Raw genomic sequence first — 23,577 nt, 5'->3', positions numbered from 1 at the left:
GTTAATTATTTTCCTCTAGCCTAAAGTCATGATCTTTTCAAAACTAAAGTCAATAGACATTTCCTGCTTTTGCGATAATCATGTTGTGTTCTTACTAGCACTTTGCATCAAGTAACTTCCAGCTTTGTCTAGAGCGATTTCCATGTTAATTTTACTATCAAGACTCCGACTTCAAGCAATTTATGAAGGTGTAGGGGGGGGGTTAAATGGATTTTGTTTCAAAGAATGACTTCCCGTCTCTTTCCATCACATATGCATTCAATGTCTTTCTGTCAGTTTTGACTTTCTTAGTTGAAAATGAATGAAGTTGTTTTGGGGGGAAAAAAGTTTGTATTTTTTATAATGCTCTTTCTCTTCACACCTACACATAGAATAGGATAGGAAGATTGCTGTATAATGAAGGAGGGGTATATGAAGATTGCTGTATAATGAGGGACGGGTATATTAAGATTGCTGTATAATGAGGGACGGGTATATTAAGATTGCTGTATAATGAGGGACGGGTATATTAAGATTGCTGTATAATGAGGGACGGGTATATTAAGATTGCTGTATAATGAGGGACGGGTATATGAAGATTGCTGTATAATGAGGGACGGGTATATGAAGATTGCTGTATAATGAGGGAGGGGTGTATGAAGATTGCTGTATAATGAGGGACGGGTATGCGAAGATTGCTGTATAATGGAGGGGTGTATGAAGATTGCTGTATAATGAGGGAGGGGTATATGAAGAAGGCTTTATAATGAAGTGTATATTAAGATGTAGGTGTGTATAAAGATGGCTGTAAAATGAGGGTGTGTAAAGATATCTGTATAATGTAGGGGTTGTATAAAGGTGGCTGTTTAATAATGTCTAACGAAGATGGCTGTATAAGGGTTTGTACTATATAATCATCAGCAAAAATGTTGTCAATCATAACACCAGAGCACGTACACAAGGAATTGAAAGGTCATGGTTTGATCTTAAGATTCGTGTACTGAAAATGGAAGACGTATGGTGTTGATATTTTTTTCTTGTAGATGAACGAACAAATTATGATGTAGACATTTTCCTTGCAGCTATCAACCCAAAGTAGCACACGGACAGTGTAGATATTTTTTCTTTTTCTGTGGAACACAATACTGCATGGCTGCTTCCCAGCTCACTATAACATGGTCGTTTTCAAATCCAATATGAAAAACTTCTAATCTAATTCTGCCTAATATACACTATCATCATTACGGTATTGTCTTATCGACCATATTTTTTCTAATAGATAACAAGCAAAATTATCAGCAGAACAATGTAGTTGGTTTTATGCATTGATAAGTGATGATTACTTATATTAAAAAAAAAAAGGGTATTAAGCCAAATTGTAAATATCAAGCATAAGGTATAGATATTGTTTTCCTTTGTTGATATCAAGCCAAAGGGACACCAAATGTATATTGTAGTTTTTGTTTGTTTGGTAAACCATAAAAGCTAAGATGGTTTTGACCTGTTTTTAAAAAAATATCTTATGTATAGCGTTATTGTTTCTTTATGTTTCTATATGAAATTGATGGAGGGTGCAATTGTACTTAGCTATTTGAAAGAAAAAAAAAGTATGTCATCAAATGTAGCTGAAATATGTGGAATGTTTTTGGTAATCTATATTTAACAGGGTCAGATTCATAAAATACTAAGTAGAAATCAGCTTCTGTGCGCTTCTCCCTCTCTCTCTCTCTCTCTCTCTCTCTATATATATATATATATATATATATATATATATATATACTTTTGCTCAACATACACCTCCAAACACCCAGGCAACGCCGGGCTGAAATGCTAGTATATATATATATATATATATAAAGTGAACGTGTCTGTCTGTGTACATTTCCCTACGCAATAACTCTGTCAATTTTAAGTCTACGGATTCGAAATTTGATATACAGGATACTGAGATTTGGGAAAATCTTTGTAATCCGTTTTCGGCCGGAAATTTGTCTGTTAAGGGGTCAAACTTCAACGATTTGACCTTTGAAAGCTCTACCAAACTCCTCTGCCAATTTTGGGTATAAACACTTGAAATATATATATTCCTTGCTAATCTAGTCATAGATGGCTTTTTGATCAGATTCAGATCCCTCGATTAGCGGTAATCGTTATTCCCTGCACTGATGATTCCCAAAAGGATGAAACACTAGTATCTGTGGGTATTAAAAATAATTATGTCTGCCCCTTTTTAGATCTGGCTTCTTATCATTGAGCACTGTATGTTGAAATGAAAATAGTTGATCACTTAGCACACGTGGATAGATTGTGATGTTTAGATAATTTGACCACTGTAGACTTACTTGGATGACATTTACACTTCATAGATATCAATTTAAAATTCTTAAGGCGGTTCACACCAACCGAGGGCTATGTTCCTTGCTAATGGAGTTAGAGATAGCTACATGACTGGGTTTGAACCCCCCCCCCAACTGCCGGTAATCATGACTCCCTAAACTGATGATTCCCGAAATGATGAAACACTAGTGTGCAGAAAAATGTGTCACCATTTTGGGGAAAGTGGGATTTGAAAAGTCAGTGCCCTTGCCTGCAAAACATGCCTTAGCAGCCCATCAGCATTCCCCTTTAGGGGTGCTTTAGGCAATTAGTAATAAATTAAACTTTTCAGCATAAGATAAAGCTTGGGAGTGGCCATCTCCTAGAACTCAGATGGCTGGTATTTATTTTCTTTTCAGGCAGGAAGATGTGACACAAGGTCAGGAAAGTGGGATTTGAAAAGTCAGCATCCTAGATGAAGAATACTCTGGCTTGCAAAAAAGGGGCACTTGTGCACAGGTACAACTTCTTTTGGTTTTCAGTTGGGACATGTGAAGAGTGCATAGCAGAGGGAAACAAGCATATATCAGGGACAGAAAAATTAAAAAATTGCTTAAGGTTTTCTCCAAAAATATCAGTAACAACACTGAACGTTAACGTCTTGAATATGTGCATCATACTTTTAACTGCTGACCAGAAAAAAAAAAAGAAGATTTTTTCCAGTTTCAAAGGCTGTTATCTTTTGAAAAATGTCTGTTACAAAACCTTGTTTTATTACAAATGTTTAAAAATGTTTATTTTTATTTTTTTTTAAAAAACAACTTTATTTTATGTTACAAGTTTTTAATATTTATTTTCATTCAATAAATGTGTAACGAAAACTTTGTTTTATTAAAAATTTAAAAAATCCATTTTGTTAAAAAAAAAAACAACCCTCCATTTTGTGTTATAAGTTATATTTATTTTTAAAAAATTTCTCAACAAAAAAAACACACATTAAAAAATTTCCAAATTCTGATTTTATTACACAAAAAAAGACTTTTCGATTCTGTCTTGAAATTGCATTTGTCTGCCCCTGCTATGCACTCTCCCCATATCCTAACTGAAAACCAAAAATGTGGTACCTTTGCACTCGTGCAAAAAATATCTTGGTAACCCATCAGCATTTCTTGGTAGAGATGCCTCAAGGAATTAGCAATAAACTGACCCCTTCTCAAAGGGTGAGAAGGTAAATCTTGGGAGGGTTGACCTCCTTGTACTGCACAGGACTATACCTCAACCAATAGTGTACCAGTTACCTCAACCATTGCCTAGAACTAAATTAGTTTCTTAAACCATTTTTATTAAAATTGCATTTTGGTAAAAGATATATATTAATTTGTTTTTCATTCCGTAACCTGCTGATGATTTGTTTGGATTTTTAAAAGCTTTTTAAAAGGCAGATCCACTGCAATGAAACCATTATATGTCTCTGAAATATGTAGCATATAGTTTTTATATAAATAATATATTTATAGACATACATATGTGTTTGTGTTTAGGCAGCATTTTTTCATCACCTGATGATGATCTTACACAGAATCGAAAACATTCATGATACATATGTAACGTATATTAATTTTTTTATTATGATAGGAAAGGTTAGGAAAAGCCCTTAAAAAAATAGAAAAAAGTTATAATTAAACAGAAGCTCTATTATTTTTTAGCAATATTTGCTTATATGAATGGACTCTCCTGTCGATTTCGCTGCATGAGGTTCTGCCACAATGACTAAGTTGTTCAGAAATCCATGCAGATGATTTGTTCATAGTTGTGAAGGCTTTGTGTAGAACCAATCATACTTTTTGGTATTACTGCTAATGAATGTCACAAGACAGAGCATGCAGTAAACACGTGTGTGTGTGTATATATATATATATATATATATATATATATATATATATATATATATATATATATACACACACCAAGTTAAAGGTTAAAGGTGTTCAAGAGGGAAAACTTGTGAATTAAAACGAAATTCTTAAGAGTGCTCAATAAGAAGAGCAAAGATTGAGATTGTCAGACTGACTTCCTCATCTTGGTTGTTATAGTCACAACATTTCGGCCATTTTGCCCTCCGGCCTTCATCAGGTGTTTTGTATCGAACTGGGGAACCGTTTGTTAGGAATCTCGAACCCAAGCCTTTATTATTATTATTACGGGGGTACCCTGTTCGGACTCCAGCTAGGCTCTGGGACATACTTGCTGATTCTCTGTTTTGAATGTTACTTTTCACTGCCTTCGTTCAGGATTGAACTCAGCACCTTTGGGTAACTGTAAACTTTGATACAACGTCTAGGACCACTCGGCCATATGTCACTAGGACATACAGACAATTACTAAGAAGAGCAAAATATAACATTTTTACTTATATAGACAAATATTACACAGTCGCTACACTGAACTGGCTAATGTTTCAGACAGTTGGTCGGTAAAAACCAAAAGTCCTCATCAGGCGACATAATAAAGTTTGCGTACCACTGGAAGTGTCTCAAATTGAGAACGAGATGCTTTCAGTGGTATACAAACTTTATTACGTCGCCTGATGAGGACTTTTGGCTCTTACTGACCAATTGTCTGAAACATTAGCAGTTCAAGGTAGCGACTATGTAATGTTTGTCTATATAAATAAAACTATTATATATGTACATGTGTGTGTGGTGATAATGTAGCTGTTTTTTTTACACGTGTTAACAAGATAAACACCTCAACATTTTACATTTGTCTGAAACATTAGCAGTTCAAGGTAGCGACTATGTAATGTTTGTCTATATAAATAAAACTATTATATATGTACATGTGTGTGTGGTGATAATGTAACTGTTTTTTTTCTTACACCTGTTAACAAGATAAACACCTCAACATTTTACACTTATTATTAAAGCATCTGCAATATATATACGCATACTCCGGAGAAATATGAATGTAATAATATCTGCTTTCTTATATGTGTTATATATGCATCTTTTTTGCTTTTGTAGGTACTCATTGAGACATTGGCGGCACTCGGTGCTTCGGTGAGATGGGCTGCCTGCAATATCTACTCGACCCAAGTAAGTCATGTCTTTCCTCTCTGTTAAACAGACCCTAATTTACCGCTCTATAGCTGAGAGCCTTGCAATCCAGGTCAGATTTCATGCCTATTCATTTTGAGGCGTTGAAGCAAATAAGAGAAATAAGCAAAAGACATCAAATCTGCTGCCAAGGCCGCTGGAAAAATGGTCGGATCCTTCTATCGATCCAGTAGATATCTCACGGCTGATGCAATTCTCTATCTACTAGCCAGATACGTCCAAGGATGGAGTACTGTTGCCACATATGGGCAGTAGTTGCTAGAAAAGACTTGTCCTGCTTTGATAGGGTTCAAAATAGACTTCGTGGCCTGGTGGGAGATATCCTTTTCTCTTTGCTGCAACCTCTGTCTCACAGAAGAGATGTTGCGAGTTTGTCTCTGCTTTATCGTTATTTTCATGGAAAGTGTTCAACTGAGCTTCAATCTATGGTCCCCCCTCGCCAAACTTTCACAAGAAACACTAGACTAGCTGAAAACATTATCAATAATTTTCCCCACTCTTTATCTGTACCTAAACCTAAACATAGATTCCATGATCAAAGCTTCTTTCTTAGAACTGCACGCCTGTGGAATTGTCTTCCGTTTTCCTGCTTTCCAGCTTTCTATAATATAGTTGTCTTCAAGTCCAACGTGAACAAATTTCTGATGAGCCGTTCCACTTAAGTTAACAAATTTACCGAACTTCCATTACTATCGATTACTATAGTGTCCTTTTGACTACTGTACACTCTTTAACCCTTATCCTTGAGTGGCCTATCGGCCTTGATAAGTGGTGCCGTTTATGTAAAAAAAACTTTGTTTTATTATCTATATATTACTACAATAGCGTGTTATTTTGTGTGTCGCGCTTATATCTTTGTTCCTTCCGAGTGACTGCCCTTTAATTGTTATGATCTTCTATTTCTTGTAATAAATAATTTTACCAAGAATTCTTCATAAGTTTTGGTTTCGGTTTTGATTATAGTTGAAGGCACTGAAGTCCTCTAATTTTTAAAAAAGAAGTTTCTACAAAACTAGCACGGGTTTTGCTCAAGAGAATTGAAGCACCCAGAATACTTATGCTCCCACCTCTGAATTCCATACAAATGTTTTAATTTGCTGTTAATGCTAATTGTTGTGCTCTTTAATAAATTTATAAGTACATAGTGGAAGGATGAATTTGTCACCCTAAAGAAAAGAACACTTCAGCTTTATTTTAAAACTTTTATTCAAAAAATCGATTCAGGTGACTTAATTATGTTACTGACTTGCTGTTAAGAACTCCGGTAATGTTTCTAGGATGAAAATCCAGCTGAAAGAAATTCCTTAAAAGGAAAGCATCGCATCATTTGAAGAAACTGGAAGTTTGGTAAATACAAAGATTTCTGTATATTTTCTCACTGACCAAAGAAATATATTTTAATATAATACTAATTAATTAGTAGATTTACCCATGCATAAAGTCGGAGAAGAAATGGTCTCGATCTGTAAAGTAAGCAAAGAAAACGGTCTCGATCTGTAAATATTTTGTATTCTGTTTTATGTTAAAATAAATATTTTTTTTTTATTTTAACTCAGTTTTATTATTATTTTTTTTTAATTTGTTGCTTGGTCAGACAGGTCAGGGTCACGGTCATGGTCAGATACGTAACCTGAGGCAAAAGGTGTCAACAACGCAGCAATTCAATGCGAAATTTGTACACGTGACTGCTAGGCCACTGTATCTTTTTCCATGTAAAGTTTTACCCCCTTTAACTACAAGACAACTTTAAAAAAAAAATTTTTATGGGGGTCACCACTTATCAAGGCCCAGAAGGCACTCGGGGATAAGGGTTATTGCGTGTACAGTAAGCAATGGGATAGTATCGTAGTAATCGATTCAGGTAACTTAATTATGTAGTAGAGCTGACATCTATTCAATGTAGCCGTTTTCAGCCTCAATCACCACCTCAATACGAGTCCAGGATTAGGAGCATGTCTTTTCCACAAGTGCCAATGGGAGCTCGGCAGATTGTGGTGATCAGGCTGGTTTTGGTGCTGTGAGAGGTTATGTTGGTGATGTTCTCAATGTATCACCAATCCAAGGGGTACAGCGGGTTCAGGTTGGGGGAAGGAGGGGTGAAGACAGTGAGAGAAGAGTACAAAGTCGTTGCGTTCCTTCTGAAGCTGAACCTTGGTCTCTTTGGACTTGTGGGCCGGTGCCGAGTCCTGCTGCCACACTCAGAGTTTGCCAGCAGCCATTTGATCGCACCAGGGGATCACCACACTCTTCAACACATCAAGGTAAACTTTGGTGTTGACTTTCAAGTCAACTTTGAAGACGTGAGGTGACATAATATGGCCGTCACTTGAAACCACCAAAGACCATAACCATGGCCAGAAACTTCATTGATCTGTGCCCTCAAGCATTGGAGATTTGATAAAGTGTCTTAGTTAAGGTGGCGATTCATCAGGAATTTGTTTATATTGGACTTGAAGACATCTAAGTTGTAGTCAGGTGGGAAACAGGCAAACGGAAGAGAGTTCCACAGGCGTGCACTTCTAAGAAAGAAATTTTGTTCATAGAATCTATGTTTTGATTTCGCCACAGATAACGAGTGAAGGGTGCTTGTTTTGTTTTTATTTTAATTGAATTGAAAACAATCGAGTTGATAAGAGTTTTCCATTTAGTGCACTAGTCTCTATTTCTGACTAGAATTCTGCACTCATTCATACAGATTAATTAAAATTTTTACACGCTGAAACTATTTTTCATTTATGAAAAATGTCTTTGAAGTTTCTTGTGCACTTAATTAATATCAACTGACAATATGTAATAATAAAAAATAAAGTTGTATACGAAAAGAAATAAAGGATTGCCAGTAATTGATTACATTAACAGAAAAATAATACATTTTATATTCAAGTGTAAATCCAAGTAATAACAATAAAGATGTACATGTAATATATAAAATAAAGTCAGCCTTTTTGGTTCCCCCTTACTCCGACAAAAGGAGGGTGGACCTGTAAATTCATCCTTGTCTGTTCGTCTGTCCGCACTTTTCTCAATAACTGAAATTGGAATTTTGTGAAATTTTGCACAAACATTAAACATGATATGAGTAAAAAAAAAGTAACAGAACGGATTTTCCAAGAAAACTCTGGTTGCCCCCCCCCCCCTAGGGGTGCCTTTTGTGTTAAAATGGCTAAAATTTACACTTTTGTGCTTATTAAAAAAAATTGATGCCTTGGATTTTTATAAAACTTCCTGAAAAGTTGTAACTAACTAATTTCTATATAATTTTGTTTGTCTATACTTTGTGATAAATCTTGGATGTGTCCCAGGGGCTCTTTTAGGGCTAATAAAAACACTTCATTTTTTGGACTATTATTTTACCATATTTGTCCAAAATTTTCTGTGTATGTCTATTTAGCAGTTTTGCATGGTGCTGAACTCAAATTTAAATCTTTTAAGGACTTGGGGACTAAATGGGGGGGGTGCAAATGATGGACCGAGTCGTTTCTGTTTTTTTGCATGATGCAGAACTCAAATTTACATATGTTAAAGCCTAAAACTGCTCTGTTTGTTCATTTTCACCAGGATTTGACATCTCCTGGGGACTTTTGGGGCTAAATGAGGTGGGGATGGGGGGGGGCAAATGCTGAACTTAGTCATTTTTTTTTTTTCATGCCTCGTCACTGTGCACTCATAGAGGACCATGCATGCTTCACTTGTTTTTTCTATTTTTCATGATATTTTGTCACTCCAAAAATGCACTGATCTTTTTGTTAAAGAAAAAGGAAAACGCTTCATTCTGTGAATCTTTAGTGGAATTTTGTGTTTTCATAACACAGTGAAAACGTTAAGGGATAGGTAGGAGAGGTGACAGTTTGATGTTGTGCAAGTCCATTGAAGTTTATACATAAACAGATGGTGTTTCTTTAGAGATTGTAAGGTGTTGTCCAAGAAGCTAAATTTGTGATTATCCGGAAAATGTGAAATACGATGCCAAATAAAAGAAAGAAAAAAAATAAAAACGAAGGAAAAGGAATTATGTTGTGAGAATGATGAAAGTGACTATTAAGTAACCATTTTTTAAAATCACATCAAAGTCTATCGTATGTTTAGGAAAATCCGACGATCTAATAATACAGATTCTATATTTCAGTGCAACATAAGCACACAGAAAACCAGTAACTGAAAAGGAAAAATAGAAACCTAAATAAATAGCTTAATATAATTAGCATGACCAAAAATAAATCAATATTATACTAGCAAATACCTCATCGTGCCACAAGTATATTCAAAAGTTAATGAAATTAAAAATCAATGTAATGCTTCCATGAATACTGTTGCCATATCTGGGCAGGAGCTGCTAAAAACAGCCTATCCTGCCTTGACAGAGTACAAAATAGACTTCGTGGCTTAGTGGGGGATGCCCTTTTCTCTACCCTGCAACCTCTCTCCCACAGAAGAGACGTTGCGAGCCTGTCCTTGTTTTATCGTTATTTCCATGGCAGATGCTCGTCTGAACTCCAATCTCTGGTCCCCCCTCGCCAATCTTTCACGAAAAACACCCGTCTAGCTGAATCCACTGTGAAAAATTTCCCCCACTCTATATCTGTGCCTAAATCAAAACGCGGATTCCATGAACAAAGCTTCTTTCTTAGAACTGCACGCCTGTGGAACTCTGTTCCGTCTGCCTGCTTCCCTCCGGACTACAACTTGGATGTGTTCAAGTCCAACGTTAACAAATTCCTAATGAACTGCCCCCTTAAGTAAACATTTCAGCAAATCTCCTCACTAACGTAATGTACTTGCAATAACCCTTATCCCTGAGTGGCTTCCGGGCCTTGATAAGTGGTGATCACTGTGTAAAAAAAAAAAAAAAAAACATGCAAGCCCATTGTATTTCTGAAGGTTGCTATTGATACGATTTCTCATTTTTTTCTCTAGTTTTGTCAGTGATAAGTTTTCTTCCTATGAAATAAACATTTGATTCTCATTCATCAGTTTTTTGAATGGATTGTTGCAGCATTTTCTTAAAAGCAATAGAATAAAATTCGATTTGATTCCTTCCAGAAATTACTTTGTGCAGATCTGAATTATTTTCATATAGATGCCATTTTTTAAAAATTCATAATGCTTATGAGGTTGATTCTCAAATGCAAAGAATACAATCTTTTGAATGAATCATTCATGAAAATAAAATTTGGTGATATTTTGTCCCGTCAAAATGCGCCAATTTCAATTTATTTGGATTCTATAATTAAATTGATTAATTAGTAATATAATTAAATTGATTAATTTTAATATAATTAAATTGATTAATTTTAATATAATTAAATTGATTAATTAGTAATATAATTAAATTGATTAATTTTAATATAATTAAATTTATTAATTAGTAATATAATTAAATTTATTAATTAGTAATATAACAGCAAATATCTCATTGTATCACAAGTATATTCAAAAGTAAATGAAATTTAAAATCGATGCAATGTTTACATGCAGGCCTGTTGTATTTTTAAAGGTTTCTATTGGTGCAATTTTTCACTAATGTAAAACTTACATTTCCAGCCATTATAAACTTTGTGTTTATGTGCTTCTGCTTGAAACGATTTTCAAAAATGCATTGGAATTAGTACAAAAATGATGTAGTCGGTGCAACTAAAATACCATAGGTCTAATTTATTGCCCAAGATTATAAATAAATTTTATTGCAAATTAATGTGTTCTTTTTGTTTGTTGGAGAAAACCGGTGGGAGGGTAATACATTTACATGACTGACTTAAAAAGAAAGAGGTCACTTTATATTTATTTATTGCGGACTATTATTCTCATTTTTCTTAGTTTTTGTTTCACGATGTTTCGGCCAACTATTCCTCTGGCCTTTGTCAGGTGGTAACCATGATGGAATAGGAACTATGAATCTCCTAACTGCATTCTCAGTAATTACTGCTATCCATAGTTGTCGTCTCTATCCACTGCCCTTCGAGGCCCATTGTGCAGTGGATAGAGACATTGAATCTGTACGGTTCCAGGTGAGAATTGTTTGAAGAAAGCAGTTTCAATTCTACCTAAAGCCGGGCAGAGGCTTACTTGGCCAAAAACGTGGTGAGACGACAACAACTACAGATGGTAGTAATTGCTGAGAATGCAGTCAGGAGATTCGGAGTTCCTATCCCGTCGCAATTACCACCTGACGAAGGCCAGAGGAATAGTTGGCCGAAACCTCATGAAAAACAATAACTAAGAAGCATGAAGATAATAGTCCGCAATAAATAAATTCCAATATTTACCGGCTTGCTTTGATTTTTTTTTTTTTTTTTTTTTTTCGTTTAGTAAACTCATCTACTTAACCAAGATGGATGACATGCAAACGGATATCTTAGAGCGGTTATTTCGCTCTTGGTGGTAATAAAAGTTTCCTCACAGCATTATCGGCGGTGTGATTTGTCCTCATCTTTTTAGTTGTTGTTTCATGATGTTTCGGCCAACTATTTCTCTGGCTTTCGTGAGAGGAATAGTTGGCCGAGACATCGTGAAACAAAAACTAAGAAAGATGAGGATAATAGTCCGTTATAAATAAATTAATGTAAAATAATATACATCTTAATGAATTCCAATTAAAATAATATAAGAGGTCACTCGTTTTTAATTTTCCATTTTGTTGTTCATGTCCGAAGCAACACTGGCTAATCTTACTAGTCATATATAAAACTAGCTGGCGGCCTATGATATTGAAATTTATGCAAATTTCATATTTATTATTGCAGAGTCAATTCTCTATTGATTATTATATTGAAGTCAATGTATTTAATGTAATGTGATTTAAAAATTTAAAAAAAGAAATATATGCCTTGGGTGTAATCAGCTAGAATCAAGATCAAAACACTTAGCTCTCTAGTGATATTTGCTACCATCTGAGCTAAGTTCATGCACATCAAAATTTTACAAATTAACCGACTTAAGCATATAAATGTATATTTGTGCATGTGTAGAGGCGCACTTCAAGTGACTTATGCTAACCAAGTTCAAATTTTTTAATTTTAACCCCTTGGCAGCTATTTTTACCGGCTAAAACAAATCGAATTTTTTCCATAGGTTTAAATCCCCAGTATATCATATTTCAAGTCAGTAGACCAAAAATTGGCTGAGTAGTTTAGTAGAGACTATCCTGTGTGTGCGCGCACATACACACAGAATAACTTTCATACATATACTAGAAGGCCTCCCGGTATTGCCTGGACATAAAATACACATAAATATGATATTTTAATTCATGCAGATTTCGTATTATTATTATAGAGCTAAATTTTTATTGACTATTATATTGTACCCAATATATAGTAGTGATTTCAAAAGTTTTTTTAAAAAATATGACTTGGATGCCGGCAGCTAGAATCCAAACCAAAATATATAACTCTCTAGCATTATTTATTACCATCTGAGCCACGTTGATATAAAAACTTCTAAAATAATGTTAAAAGTATAAATCTATATTTGCACGCATGTAGAGAAACACCTGCCAAGTTCAAACTGGCAGCCATCTTGAATTTTCTAATGGCTAACGTTCTTTTCTTAAAATGCTTGTTCTGAACATCATTTGTGCCAATTTTGTTTCCTGTATCACTAAGTGAAAGATTCTTATGGAATACTGAGATAACCTGGCCCACTACTAATAAATATTACAATTGGAAAAACAGCCATGTGAGAAGGTTATGCAGTTTACTGAATTCCATCATCTCGACTGGAATCGCAAAATGATGATGACGACATCTATACACAGTCTGAATATTTACCCAATGTGAATTTAAACCTGGATATGATAGACATTGTCACTACCTTTGGTAGGCTGGTCCATGAGCAAGAACACAAAGAATTTTATCTTTCTTTTAATGAGAAATGCACCTGTAGTAAATCTTTGCCAATTTTCTTGCCTGTATCACTAAGTGAAAGATTCTTATGGAATACCGAGATAACCTGGCCCACTACTAATAAATATTACAATTGGAAAGATTGAACTAATAAAAGCAATAACTGATCTTTGGACAGAAAAAAAAAAAAAAATTAAATATGCTTTTGGAGTTTTCCACTCTAGTCTAATGCTGTGGTACAGAACCATGGAAAAGATTTACCACAAGTGCATTTGTCTCATTAAAAGAAAGATAAAATTCTGTGTTCTTGCTCATGGACCAGCCTACCAAAGGTAGTGACAATGCCTATCATATCCAGGTTTAAATTCACATTAGGTAAATATTCAGACTGTGTGTAGATGTCATCATCATTTTGCGATTGCAGTCGAGATGATGGAGTTCAGTAAACTGCATAACCTTCTCACGTGGCTGTTAATATGTGCACACACCATAACTGCACAAATTGGAAAGCAGGAGGACTGACTTGATGTTCCATCAATATAGAGCATCTTCGTAGTCCTGAATACTCACCCATCTAGTACTGGTCAGGTTTAGTGTTGCTTAACTTCAATAATCTGCCGAGAACTGTTGTGTCAAGGTGATTTTGCTATATATAGACGCATACATCTTATAACTATTTATTTACATGGCTTGTTGCACTTTCAAATCTTTTGTCAATGACTTGACTTGAAAATAGAGTTCATTTTATCGAGTGTTTTTTTTTTACTTTCTTTCCAGGAGGTTAGACATAAGGTCAGTGCACTAAGAGAATCACACTCCAATCTTCATACTAAAAAGACCTGAGCAACTCCTATTTTTTAATGTTGCTCAGTGTTATCAGTCCTCATGTAAAAGAATTCAGAAAAATGAAAAAAATATGGCATTGCTGGCCGGTGTCTGGTCAGCACGGATCACAAACAGTTCAGGACTATTTATTGTTTCAGACTGGTGGCTAACTCTTTGCTTGCAAGGCCACTAAAACAAAACTTATGTCCAATATGTAGTAAACGTTTCTAGAAAAATCGTTCAATGAAAAAAATTCTTGATGCAATCCTCTAACATAAGAATCAGATACGTCTTAAGATAGGGAGTTGAGTCTTAGAGAATTCTTTCTCGTCTTGAAAGAGTATAAAGCCAGTAATTATATAGATTGACGTCAGACAACATAATGCGATATAAAAAAAGTTTGCACATGTGATAAAAATGGTTTTATGTTTTGGTTTAAATATTATTAATTGAGGAACGTATTAGAGTTAAAAATCAATGTATTATTATGTAATAAGGAAAAATACGTTTTAATGTTGGTTATTTGGAGTTGTAAGCTATTTTTAATTTTGAGGGGTTTCCTGTGGGTAGCTAATCCGTAGAAGTTCTGAGACAAAGAATACAGTTCCTTCTCATGGAAAGAAGAAAAATTAGCTGCAGAATTCTAAAATATCCAATCTGTTTTATAGAGTGATTCCAATTTCTGATTGGTCGGTAGCAGAGTGTATTTTCATTTGATTGGTCAGTTGGTATCACTCCTTGCATTTATATAAAAAATATCGCAACAGTTTGTGTCAAAAACAGGAAATTGCAGATGAATCGGAAACCATGAGTACTGAAACGAAATTTATAAAAATAATTTATTTACAAAGCATTTTGTTTCATTTCAATTTAACTGTATTCTCAGTCTGTTAGATTATTTTGTAAACCTTCGATTTGTTGTCCAGAATGCTTGACTCGTATGACCAACTCTGGGCTGAGTTCATTTCATTAAATAGGTGCAAATCTAGTTTTCACTGTGATGGATGAAGGTAGTCTCAGTAATATACCATTTTAACGTCACAGCATTTTCTTGGAGGACAATACGATGATGGAGGGCTTTTATGCCATTAACTGTGATATTTATAAATGGGTATTATCTATGGATTTCTATTTTGGAATTTTGTCAGATAAAAAATTAATTATCCAAAAGTTTTGCTATTTAAATTCTTTAAGAAAATAAACAAAATTAAAGAACGTTCGTTTGGATATGATGAAAAAAAAAAAGAATTATTGATGAATTATAGATTATTGATAAGTAAAAGTGTAACATAATTTTTTTTATCCTCCCCCTTTAATTTTTCGCTCAGCCTAATCCTCTCTCTGGATAAACACACAACTCTAGTCAGCAGAAGAGGAAATAACTCTTTAAAACAACAGAGTTACTTCCTTTAAGTTGGTGACTGGAAAACAGATTTTTTGGTCTTTGGGCCAAGATTAAGGTGTGGTGTCTGTTCTGATGCTACACTTCACCTTTCTGTTCTCGGTCAGTGCAGGAGAAATCGTTCATGACTGAAACAATTTTGATTTTTGTTCCTATCCAGTGCCCCTTTTTGGGGGAGCTAGATTTTCCTCACATGAAAAACCGACCTTGTGTCTAACTCTGCCCTCGTGGGAAGGCAAGTAAGAACATTAAGAAATGCTCCTATGTCTTGATAACATTAAATGGCCTTAATTTTAGATATTATACATCTGGAATTACGTTAATCATAAAAAAATTAAAAAAACAGTTTTGTTTGTTTGTTTGTTTGTTGTGTTTTTCAAGTTTTAGTTGGACAAGCAGAAATTCATCCTTTATACAATAAATTACAATTGAAAATTTTTGTCATTTAGCAATATTCCATTTGATTTCTTCAAAATCTTGTTTTGTATATAAAAAAAAAAAACAGGAACTTCGTTTTTCTTTTTTTTAAACTGGCGCACATGCGCATTAGACATTTAACATTTTCCTGTGTGGGTGGGTTCAAGGTCAAAATGTTTCAAATTCTCAACATGTAACTGAAATGTTTTACTTTAACTGCATTTTTTTTTGCGTGTGCTTTGTGTATGCACATATGTATGTATGTATATTGTGTGTCAGGTCATGTCATATGCTACTGGTACCATGTAACCCAGTACTACCTGCCTCATGGTCGGGTCACCGCGACTAAACTGGTTCCCCACCAGACTTGTTTGGTGAGGAGGGCGGCTAGTCTCCCTGCAGGATTAAAAACAAGACCCTCCAAAGGGCGAACGAATGAACTCTTTTTCTGGGTCAACGGCCAACTAGCACCGTGTATATTTGTGTGTGTGTATATGTGTATTGGCGTGGAGAGGGCTTCCGTAAGCCGTGGTGAAGGCAACCTTTCTAGGAGAAGCAAATCTCTGATTTAAAAAACCATAAAGCGGAAGACCAGTACCCACATTAAGCTGGTCTGCAGTTTAATTTGTTGCTGGCTATCTTGCTCTTGCTTGTTGCTGGATCTCAACATTTTGAACCGAGAGAGAGACTTAGCTGTCGTACAAAGCTAAGACTCTGTAACATCATCTTTGTATAGATACTCCCTCAGGCATTTGGGATCATGGATTTTAAATGTCTGAGGGAGTGGCACTCGTCTGACAAGACGTTGCAATCATCATATATATATGTATGTATATATATATATATATATGTATGTATATATATGTATGTATATATATATGATGTGTGTACATATATGATCTGTATGTATGTACAAAAATGATTTTGTCTGTCTCTGTGACGAACAGTCTCTACCAAACTACTCTGTCAATTTTTTGTCTTCAGATTTGAAATTTGATATATAGAGGGTTTTGGACCTGCGGAACAAATTCGATTTGGTGCCTAGCTTGTACAAGTAGCTGCTAAGGTGTCAAATTTAAAAAAATGAACTTGGCAGGTGTAAGATGACTAAATGGGCTTTTTCTATGCATGCACAAATATACATTGTATGATAATGATTAAGGCTGGAAAGCTACATGTTGTGCTTTCGATTCTAGCTGATGACACCCAAATGATATTTTAATTTTTTATTTTTGAAATCCCTACTATATATTTGGTACAATATAATAATCAATAGATTATTGGCTCTATAATAATAAATATGAAATTAGCATAAATTAAAATATAATAAATAAGCATATTTTACAATTAGGGCATGCTGGCCGGCCACTACTTTATATTGGGTACAATATAATAATCAATAGAGAATTGGTTTTATAATAAGACAATAACACAAAATCTGCATAAATTAAAATATCATATTTAAGCATATTTTACGACCAGGCAACAACAGGCAGGATACCCTTCATATCAGACAATTGCTAATTTTGGACCCTGCCAGAGTGCCCCCTTGGGAAGCTGGTTTCACTCCCCACATGAAAAAAACGGCCTTGTGCCTAATTTGCTCAGTTGGGGAAGCAAATAAATACAAGCTTTTATTGTTTAAAGGTAAAATGACAATGTTGTGTGATTAAATGGCATGATTTAATAATTTGGATGGTAGTAAGGGGGGGGGCTTAATTTTGAATTAAATAAGATGAGTTTTTAGAATCTAGTGTAAAGATATTTGATATCTAAACAAGCAACGGTCAGGTTAAACATATCTATGGCCAAATGCCTTGGATTCTTCAAAATTAATCTCATTAAAATTAAATTCCCCCCTCCCTACCATTCAAATTATCAAGCGATGTGATATGCATACTGCACAGCTGTGTGTGTGTGTGTGTGTATAATATACATATATATATATATATATATATATATATATATATATATATATTTGTATATATTTGTATGTGTGTTGTTGTGCATGTGTTACATATATAACAGATATACATCACTTCTTCTATAGAGACCATCCCATCTCAAACTACTTCCCAGAATATATATATACTAGCATTTCAGCGTTGCGCAGGAGTTTGGAGGTGTACGTTGAGCAAAAAAAAAAAAAAAAGCGGTCAATCTTTTAAACTTTGACCCCTATTATGACCCCTTAACATTTATTGTTTTGGCCTCAAATCAAGTTATTAAGTTAGATCCATGTCCAAAGAACCTATATCTAAAATTTCAAGTGTTTAGACCCAAAATTGCTGGAGGAGTTTGGTAGAGTTCTCAAAGGTCAAATCGTTGAACTCTGACCCCTTAACAGCCAAATTTCTGGCCGAAAACCGATCACAAAGATTTTCCCAAATCTCAGTACCCTGTATATCAAATTTCGAGTTTGTAGATTTAAAATTGAGTTATTGCATGGGGAAATGTACACAGACACGTTCATTTTTATAGATATATAGATAAGTTGCCTAGTAAGGCCATAGGGGAGACAACCAAGCAAAAAAACAACCCTAAGCAAAATTCATTCCAAAGTAAAAAAATTAACGCTAGCCTGCCAAGACACTATATATACCAATGTAGGAAAATTTGAGCATATTTTATTAGTTTGAAAATATAGGTTCTTTTTTTACTAATTGTCATAAAATTTTAACCATAGAATAATATTAAAATCTCCAAACAGCCTACAAATTTTCATGTAATTTCATCCCATAAAACCAAAGATATGAGCATTTCAGGCCACAAAGTCTATTTTGAACCCTATCAAGGCAGGACAAGTCTTTTCTGGCAGCTCCTGTCCATATGTAGCAACAGTATTCCATCCTTGGACGTATCTGGCTCTTATATAGATAGAGAATTGCATCAGCAGTGAGATATCTATTGGATCGATAGAAGGATTCGACCATTTGATTTGGATAGAAGTATAGATCTTTCTCCCTCTCTCTCTCTCTCTCTCTCTCTCTCTCTCTCTATATATATATATATATATATATATATATATATATATATATATATATATATAAAATGATGATTGTCAGACGAGCGCCCTCAGACACTTAAAGTCCATGAGCCTAAAAATGACTCTTTTTTTTTAAAGTCCTACTGGTGAATTCACACACTCAAGCAGGCATGACACTGAAGACTGTCACTGAGATCAATTATTACATGCTTCCAGCATTTCAAACCTCCACACGTCACAACTTTTCCATTGCCACAGGACCAATTTATAGACAAATGCCTAAGGGAGTGTCTATACACAGATGATGTTACAAAGTCTTAGCTTTGTACGACAGCTAAGTTTCTCTCTCTGTTCAAAATGTTGAGATCCAGCAACAAGCAAGAGCAAGATAGCCAGCAACAAGTTAAACTGCAGACCAGCTTAATACGGGTACTGGTCTCCCGCTTTATGGTTTTTTAAATCAGAGATTTGCTTCTCCTAGAAAGGTTGCCTTCACCACGACTTACGGGAGCCCTCTCCACCCCAGCACACACATGCATACACACAAGCACACACGGTGCTAGTTGGCCGTTGACCCCGAAAATGGGTTCATTCGCCCTTTGAAAGGTCTTGTTTTTAATTCTTCAGGAAGACTAGCCGCCCTCCTCACCAAACAAGTCTGGTGGAGGAATCAGTTTAGTCGCCGGTGACCCGACCATGAGGCAGGTAGTACTGGGTTACATGGTACCAATAGCATATGACATGACCTGACACCTAGTGCGCATATATATATATATATATATATATATATATATATATGCACCATCTTTTTGGCAATTTTATAAGTACCAAATCTCAGTGACTACTAATCAGTATTTAACAAATGAGGGCTCGTTGGAAAACTAATAACCTGAATTATGTAGTGAGGTGACATTTGTCCTTAATGTCACACATTAAGGGGATCAATCATCCAGAGCCTATTTTTGGAACTTTTTTATAGCCATAAAATGTTTCCATCTGTCATTTTTTTTTTTTTTTTCCTAGTTTTGCATATGAATTACAAAATATCTGATATTTCCCCAAAACATCTGGCCTTGATGGAGGGGGAGTCTAAAACTTGCTACTGTCGTTTCAAATGATCAGAAATAACAGCAAGGGGGAGACTTGATCCCAAATATTTCTCATATATTATATTTTCCCTCTTTGGTTTTCATACATAAAGTAAATTTTACAGTGTATTAAGATTATTTGATACTGGAGATATTTATAATTGTACCCTATTTTCAAAGGGGGGGGGGCGTATAACATGAGAAATATTTGGAATCAAATGTCCCCTTGCTGTTATTTTAGCAGCAGCAAGTTTTAGTCTCCCCTCCATCAAGACCAGAGGTTTTGGGGAAAGTATATATATATATATATATATATATATATAAAGCCGAATGTCTGTGTCTGTGTGTGTGTGTGTGTGTGTGTGTGTGTGTGTGTGTGTGTGTCTGGTCACGAATAGGCTCCTATATGGTTGACTATTATAGAAAACTGATCACATATAATGATAGATGTATCGAGACACAGGAATGGGTATGTTTGATCTGGCAGAACAGTGGTTCATTAAAATTGTGGGATCTGCGTTCGCGCCTGGTCCACAAAGTATGGAAATAAAAAATTTAAAAATTAAAAAAAAACGTTTACAAGTGTTTTTGATATAGACGTATATAATAATACTTTGATAAGTATGTTTTAACTTAAATAGGGATGGTATAATAAAATGGTGGGGTCTGCGTTCGCGCCTGGCCTCCATAGAATGGAAATAGGCACAAACTTTAATAAAAACTTTTCATATCTATCTGCGTAAGTATACTTTGATAATTATGTTTCAGTTTGAAGAAATATGGTATAATAAAATTATGGGATGTTCGTTCGCGCCTGACCTCCATAGAATGGAAATATGTTACAAAGTTTAACAAGGTTTTTTAATATATATCCACAGAATATTGTGATAAGTGTTTCAGTGTGAACAGGTATGGTATAATAAATTATGGGGTTTATCTATTTTATTTTTACTTTCATCATATTTTGCTTTGGTTTTGATACCCCCAAATTCGAAGCTATCTCTTTACAACACTTCCTTTTCATAACCTATCATACTTTCATAAATCAGAGTCCATTTTCTGTAGGCTGTTTTTGAACCCAGTCAACGACGGATACTTTTGCTAGTATGTATATATATATAATTGTGTGTGTGTCTGTGTACATTTCCATACGAAATAATTCTGTCAATTTTCGGTCTAGAGACTCGAGATTTGACATAAGGGATATTGAGATTTGGGAAAATCTTTTTAATAGGTTTTCGGACAGAAATTTGGCTATCAAGGAGTCGGAGTTCAACGATTTGACCTTTGAAAACTCTACCAAACTCTTCGGCCAATTTTGGGTCTAAACACTTGAAATTTTAAATGTAGATTACTTGGACATGGATAAAACTTTATAATTTGATTTGAGCTTAAGAAAATAAATGTTAAGGGGTCAAAATTAAAAAAATTTAAAAATTGAGTTCTGCGGTCTCTACCAAATTACTCACCCAATTTCTGGTCTAAACATTTGAAATTTTACATAAAAGGTATTCAGAGATAGGGCAAGATTTTAATCGGTTTGGGTCGAAAATTTGAGTTGCCAAGAGGTCAAAGTTCAAAAGATTTGACCTTTGCGGTGTCTAGCAAACTACTCAGCCAATTTTCAGTCTAAACATTTGAAATAATGCATAACGGGTATTCAGACAATCGGCAAGCATTTTAATTGGTTTTGGAGCGACAATTTGGCTGCCAAAAGGTCAAAATTGAAAGAGTTGACCTTTGCAGATTCTACCAAATTCCTCCACCAATTTTGGGTCTAAAGACTTGAAATTTTAGATGTAGGTAACTTGGACATGGGTAAAACTTTTTATTTTGATTGAGACCTAAATAATAAATGTTAAGGAGTCAAAATTCGGATCCAAGTTTAATATAATTGACCTCTACGGTCTCTACGAAAACACTCAGACAAATTTTGGTCTAAACATTTAAAATCTTACATAAAGTGCATTCACATGTAGGGCCAATTATGAACAGTACATAGGGTCCGAACATAGCCGGGCTGAACTGCTAGTATATATATATATAAGTGAAATTGTCTGTGTGTGAGTGTTTCCGTGTGTGTACATTTCCCTACCAAACTACTTTGTCAATTTTCAGTCTACAGATTCCAGATTTGACATAAGAGGTAGTGAGATTTGGGGAAATCTTTTTAATCGGTTTTTGGCCAAAAATTTGGCTGTAAAGGGGTCAAAGTTCAACGATTCAACCTTTGTAAAACTCTACCAAACTCCTCCGCTAATTTTGGGTCTAAACACTTGAAAACTTTGATGTAGTTTACTTGAACATGGATCAAACTTTTTAATTTGAGTTGAGTCGGAAACAATAAATTTTATGGGATCAAAATTGGGGTCAAAGTTTTAAAATTTTACCTCTGCGGTCTCTACCAAATTACTCGGCAATTTTCGGTCTGAACATTTGAAATTTTACATAAAATGTATGCAGACATAGGGCAAGCTTTTTGACCAGTTTTTGCAGAAAATTTGGCTGCCAAGGGGTCAAAGTTCAAAAGATTTTACCTTTGCTTTCTCTGGCAAACTATTCAGCCCATTTTGGGTCAAATCATTTGAAATTTTACATAAAGGGTATTCAGACATGCAGCAAGCTTTTTAATCAGTTTTTGGGCGAAAATTTCGCTGCCAAGTGGTCAAAGTTGAAAGAGTTGGCCTTTGCAGACTCTACCAAACTCCTCTGCCAATTTTAGTACTTGAAACTTTAGATATAGATTACCTGGAGATGAGTCAAACTTTTTAATACATATGCACATAAAGTTATGAACAGTAAATAGAGCAATATCGGTAAATAGCCCGAGCAAAGCCGGGCTGATCTGCTAGTATATCTATATATCTGTAAAAGTAAAATTGTCTGTCTGTCTGTGTACATTTCCCTACCAAACTACTCTGTTAATTTTCAGTCTACAGACTCGAGATTTGACATAAGGGGTATTGAGATTTGGGAAAGTCTTTTTAATCGGTTTTCGGCCAGACATTTGGTTGTCAAGGGGTCAAAGTTGACCTTTGCAGACTCTACCAAATTTCTCCGCCAATTTTGGGTCTAGACACTTGAAATTTTAGATGTAGATTACCTGGATAAGAGTCAGACTTTTTAATATATATACACGCACATAAAGTTATGAACAGTGCATAGGGCCCGAGCAAAGCCGGGTTGAACTGCTAGTGTGTGTGTGTATATATATATATATATATATATACTCGTAGCCATGTTGAAATGATCATATCTTTGGTTCCATAGGACGAAACTACATGAAAATTTGAAGCGTTTTGAAAATTATAATACTTTTTGTTTTAAATTTTATGGCAATTGGTAAAAAAAGAAGCTATATTTTCAAACCAATAAAATATGCCCAAAATTTGAGTACATTTCTATATATAGCACTAGCAGGCCAGCTTCAGTTTTGCTGCTTCTCTTGTCTCACCCCCCCCCCCCATCCCACGTGGCCTTGCCGGAACACTAATATGAGAGTTCATATGTTATGACCTTGTAAGTTTCTTCTTCATCTTTCCCTGCTGGCATTCAGTGCTTATTGGCATAGATACCAAGAATCCACAAAAAGATGTTTTCTTTTTAT

General features: G+C 34.8%; 1 protein-coding gene across 10 annotated transcripts in view; it reads left to right on the top strand.

Annotated features, from left to right (window-relative positions):
• The window catches only part of LOC145246840 (adenosylhomocysteinase-like 1), a 736,073-nt gene that overhangs the window by 636,081 nt on the left and 76,415 nt on the right, over positions 1–23,577 (top strand). For all 10 annotated transcript variants that reach the window (XM_080108677.1, XM_080108681.1, XM_080108679.1 and 7 more), the window contains one exon: positions 5,319–5,390. In XM_080108677.1, the coding sequence (XP_079964803.1) occupies positions 5,319–5,390 (72 nt within the window). The remainder of the gene's footprint in view (positions 1–5,318; positions 5,391–23,577) is intronic.

This window comes from Euprymna scolopes, chromosome 24 (genome assembly GCF_053919585.1).
Source record: "Euprymna scolopes isolate OS-2025 chromosome 24, ASM5391958v1, whole genome shotgun sequence".
In the NCBI taxonomy this organism is placed as follows: domain Eukaryota; kingdom Metazoa; phylum Mollusca; class Cephalopoda; order Sepiida; family Sepiolidae; genus Euprymna; species Euprymna scolopes.
The sequence above is the reverse complement of the archived record's forward strand: the minus strand, read 5'-3'. Positions and strand labels throughout refer to the sequence as shown.